Source organism: Vicia villosa, linkage group LG3, assembly GCF_029867415.1.
Source record: "Vicia villosa cultivar HV-30 ecotype Madison, WI linkage group LG3, Vvil1.0, whole genome shotgun sequence".
In the NCBI taxonomy this organism is placed as follows: domain Eukaryota; kingdom Viridiplantae; phylum Streptophyta; class Magnoliopsida; order Fabales; family Fabaceae; genus Vicia; species Vicia villosa.
In genome coordinates, this window is record NC_081182.1 from 61,880,214 (window position 1) to 61,885,245 (window position 5,032).

Consider the following 5,032-nt stretch of genomic DNA (forward strand, 5'->3'; position numbering starts at 1 on the left):
TTTTTTAGGAATTTTTGGAATTAAAATAATGCATATATGAATTTTTGAAAGTATTTAAATAAATCAATGAATAATATATACATATATTAAATCAAATGGGAAAAACAAAATTTTAAATATTAAATATTAAAAAAAATAAAATATTTTTTGTTATTATAAAGTTTTTATAAAGTTTTATGTAAATAAAAGAAAAGAAAAGAAAAGAAAAAAATTAATTTAAACATGTATATATATATAAGGCGGATTGCATATAAATAAATATAAAATTTTTTGGAAAACTTAGCTGGTGATCGTGTGTGGCGCAGGCGTGTGGACTATGGTGCATACGCAGCTTCTGAGTCCTTGGATCGATTGGCTGAACAGATGGAAGGCCAGGATGGTGAGGGTTCACGAGAACGCGTGCGTCTTAACGCACTGAATCTGTCTGGATTCAAACCAAACGCGCGCGCAGCTTCGTCCAATGAGGAAGTGACGCGTATGCATCTTCTTCCTCTCGCCGTCGTCTGAAACCTGCAAATAGCTTCTACCTACGGACAACCGTCGTCGCTAGAGGTATATGCTTACGAATACATCAAAACACGCACGAAAATATTTCGCGAATATACCATTAAACTCGCCCAAGTCTCATGAGTTTCAACCTGGCCTCAATTTTGCATGAAAATACCTGTACAAAGGAACCCTAAAACAAAACCCTAAACCTCTTCAATGGCATACGGCTCAAACAGGCATGAAAACGCAATTAATGATCCAGAATCGATAAACACATCACAACAAGCTAGAATGCGCAATTATATTGTGATATGAATGCTTGTAATTATGCAATCGGAAGGATTTAGAATTGGACAAAAAGAGACTTACAGTGCTTTGTTCTAGATGCCTCAATGCTTGAAAGTGATTGGGATTCACTCAATAAGGATCCAGGAACGTGTTTTGATCGGTCAAACGCCTTGAATTGTCCTCTAATGCAAAATTCGAGTTTTGGTTTTTTGATGAACTTTGGAGCTTTTGTAGGGTTCTCTTCTGCAGCCAATTTTGTGTGTTAGGGGTCTGCATTTGTTTGCTACTTATATGTGATGGATTAGGGCAACAGAAATTGAATCAAATCTCCTTCAATCTTTGATTTGCATATTGAGAAAAATTGATTGAAATTTTCTTCTTTTTCTTTCCAATTTTGGCTCAATTTCAATCTTCAATGAATCAATCTCTTTTGAACGAAATTTTATTGAATATATGATTTAATTGGTGATTGGAATTGGTTAAAAATAGAATCAAATCAAATTTTTGCAATTATATGATTTAATTTTATTTTTAATTTCCTTTAATATGAATAAAAATTCATAATAAATCACATAATTCAAGTAAATTCGTGGAAATTTATTTATGGGCTCTCAATGTCATAAGGAACAAGTTTGGATTTAAAAAAAGTAGGCCCATTAGCAAAAATATTTGAGTTTCTTCACATTTTTTCCTTCTAAAATAGCCTAACTTTGACAAGGTCTATCTCCTTCAAGTTTTGGGGTATGGAGGTGTTCTAAGACTTTTTAGAAGCCTTAGAGAGTCTTCTAACCAATGTCTTTGGTCCCATATCAAAATTCTTTTCCATTCTCATTTTATGACCTTTTGAAAAACATATCCTTTTGTTGACCTTTGAAAAGGACCTGTAATGTATGAGGCCATAATTCTTAAACCATTGACCTGTGAGCTTTGATTCTTGGACCATTGGATAGAGGAATGAATTCTCTTCAAGATGAGCTTTGGTGGGAATTTTTCTGATGAAGTATGAATATTTGGTGAATTTTCAAAGTTTGGTTGACTTTTTCAGTTCATGCCCAAAATAGTAACTCTTGACTTTTGACTTTCTGATCTTTCCCTGCATCATCATGATCAATCCTTGATCAAATGATGACTTTAGGGTTATGAGGATGTTGTTGACCAGGTATCTGGAACTTTTGACTGTATTTTGGCTTGAAATGACTATTTTGCCCTTGAGAGTCGACTGTTGACCTAGTCATGATTTGAGGGACTAAGTTTGCTCTGTTTGTCTTGAAACTTTATATGGAGATGCTTTGGGATGTTAGTGACCTTATGGAACCACCTTGAGCCTTTGATTCAATGACTTTCCTCTGAATTATTCAAACCCTAGTTTAGAACTTCTGTGTGGGAGACTGTGTTTTGGAGCTTTGTCTTATGATTTGGTTTTGTGTATGAAAAATAGCACGGGCAAATTTTGGGGTATGACACATGATTATTTAAAAAAAATTCAAAATTATTCCTCTCCTCCATTATCACAATCACCCTCCATGTTGACAATTAAAAACAAGATTAAATTTTAAATAAATTTAAATTCTCTCTCTTCTTATTAGTTGTTTCTAAATATATGAATATAGGTTCGTATATGTAGGGATTTCTGCGTGTTTAGAATAATTAATAGAACATGCACGTACACTTAGCGTAAATTATGGAAAATCAAGGAAAACAAGTACGATAGCTCACCAAGCAAAATCACTCGAGATAAGTTTTGTCTCCTATATTCACAATAATATTATGTATTGCAATAAAATGATTATAACTATCCCTTAAGAATAGAAATTTAAAATAAGCACCAAAATTATCACATCATTATAATAAGAACCAAAATTATAAGTATTAAACTATCCCAAGATCTATGATTATTTGTTTTTTCTTTTAAGTTTTTAAGTCAATAGATGGATCCAATTTCATTGTTCAAAATCACATGCAATCATGCTATCACTTCCATCCTGGTCCAATATATACTCCATCTGTTCATAATTATTAAAGAAACGTGTCTTGACCAAAATAAGAAAGAAAAGAACGTGTAGCATGATAATCATTTTGAAGAAAATTACATTAAAAAGAACTTCTACATTTCCAATGCATTCACGGACGAACTTACAAACGCTGACATGCAAACACAGAGCATCACACGCAATCAAACAAATTGACAAAAAGAAACCAAACAGAAAATAATCAAATTTAAATGGTTTTGTCGTACTATTGCATGACGACGACAACTACTTCTTGAAAGTGCAGAAAACTTTCTACTCTGCACCCAGCTACACAATATTCTACTATGTCCTTGGCCTTAATTTGTGGTACCCTACAACAACTTGATGAACGAGAAACAATGATATTTTCTTCACTATATCTCTTTCAAACCTTGTGTACGTTAACCTTATTCCAAGCAACCTAATATCCATGCAATCCTGAAAACATTAACACAGTCATATATATAATGTATAAATTGCATGTACATGTACACAACAACTATATTAAGAACTATATGAAGTTGAATATTATTAAATTACTTACAAAATATAAATGTACTAGCGCTATGAAACTATGATGATGGACACTTGAATCCTTCTGGTGGAGTTTTTCCACAGTCAATAAGAACCTGAAGAGCAAGGGGAATAACAAGGTTGATATTAAGAAGCTTGAGTCTAATAGTGGTGCAAAGACACACAGCAGCATCCAAATCTACGAGTCCTTGAAGCAATGGACAACATGTTTGTTTAGCACTTCCACCGATTCCAATATGTATGAGACCGCCAAGCACATCAACACATGCACCTAGCTTCAAAGCATCAATGGAACATGTTTGTTGTGCTGGTGGTGGAGAAGGTACAAGTGGTGATGGTGGTGGTGGTGGACACGGTGTTTCACTAGGTGGACTAGGAACTGGTACTGTGGGTGTTGGTGGTGTAATAACAGGAGGTGTTGGTACAAAAGGTGGTGTAACTGGAACGACCGGAGGAAGAGGAACATAAGGTGGTGTTACTGGAACAACTGGTGGAAGAGGGACGTGTGGTGGAAAAACAATTGGTGGTTTAGGGACATAAGGTGGTGTTACCGGAACAACTGGTGGAAGAGGAACATGTGGTGGGAAAACAATTGGTGGCTTAGGAACGTAAGGTGGTGTAACTGGAACAACTGGTGGTTTAGGGACATAAGGTGGAAGAACAACTGGTGGCTTAGGAACATAAGGTGGTGTTACTGGAACAACTGGTGGTTTCACAACAGGTGGTTTAGGGACATGAGGTGGTTTCACAACAGGTGGTTTCACAACTGGTGGTTTTGGTACATAAGGTGGTTTCACAACAGGTGGTTTAACAACTGGTGGTTTTGGTACATAAGGTGGATGAACTATAGGTGGATGCACTACTGGAGGTTTAGGGACATGAGGTGGATGAACTGCCGGAGGTTTTGGGACATGAGGTGGATGAACTACAGGTGGTTTGGGATAATGAGGAGGTTTTGGAACATGGGGTGGTTTTGGTGATGAAGAAGGAGGTGGACAAGGTTGTGGTTTAGGAGGGTACTTTGGTGGTTTGTGAGCTGGTGGTGGTTTATGAACTGGTGGTTTAACAACAGGAGGTTTGTGTGTTGGTGGTTTAGGAGAAGGGTAGGGACAATAAGGACAAGCAAGAACATTGAGTAAGGTACTCAAGTTCAAGAGAAGTATCAAAACATTGGCTATAGCAAAGTTAGCCATGTTTCAAAGATTTTAGTGCAATGTGTGTGCTCTACTATGAAGCTTTGCACTTAAAAATATAGAATGAGTGATGAGGCTTATATGGTGAAAAAAACTTTTGAAATTTTGATATATCTTTAATTCTCGTGAGTCATATTCACGGACCATGTTGCAGCATATTGGAATTAAACTATTCTTTTTTTTATGTTAAATCATTTTTAGGTGGGCCTCACTCACATATGCAAGAGTTAGATTGAATTCAAACAAACTAGGCCAGAAAAAAGGATGTGGGGGCAATTATTTTAGGTCTTAAGAATTTGTTTATTTTTTTCATGGATAAGAGGAATCAAGGGGAAAAGGGTGATGTACTAGAGGACATTTTCTTAACATGTAGTGACAAGTAGTGCTATTATTCGACCCGTGATGAAAGGGGCAATCTTAATTTTTTTTCATAAATCTGCACATGTGATGCTTTAATTATGCTCTAGACTTTGTGCTAAATTATTGGTAATTTTTTTGTAATCGAATCAAGTATCTTTT

The 5,032-nt window shown here is 35.6% G+C and overlaps 1 protein-coding gene across 1 annotated transcript; it reads right to left on the reverse strand.

Moving 5' to 3' along the window:
* Positions 1-2,818: 2,818 nt before the first annotated feature.
* LOC131661638 (36.4 kDa proline-rich protein) lies at positions 2,819-4,586 on the reverse strand. The gene is made up of 2 exons (XM_058931243.1): positions 3,331-4,586; positions 2,819-3,224 (listed from the first exon to the last, which is right to left on the reverse strand). Exon 1 carries the CDS (start codon positions 4,511-4,513, stop codon positions 3,359-3,361), a length of 1,155 nt encoding a protein of 384 aa, XP_058787226.1. The 5' UTR covers positions 4,514-4,586; the 3' UTR covers positions 2,819-3,224; positions 3,331-3,358.
* Between the last annotated feature and the right edge of the window lie 446 nt (positions 4,587-5,032).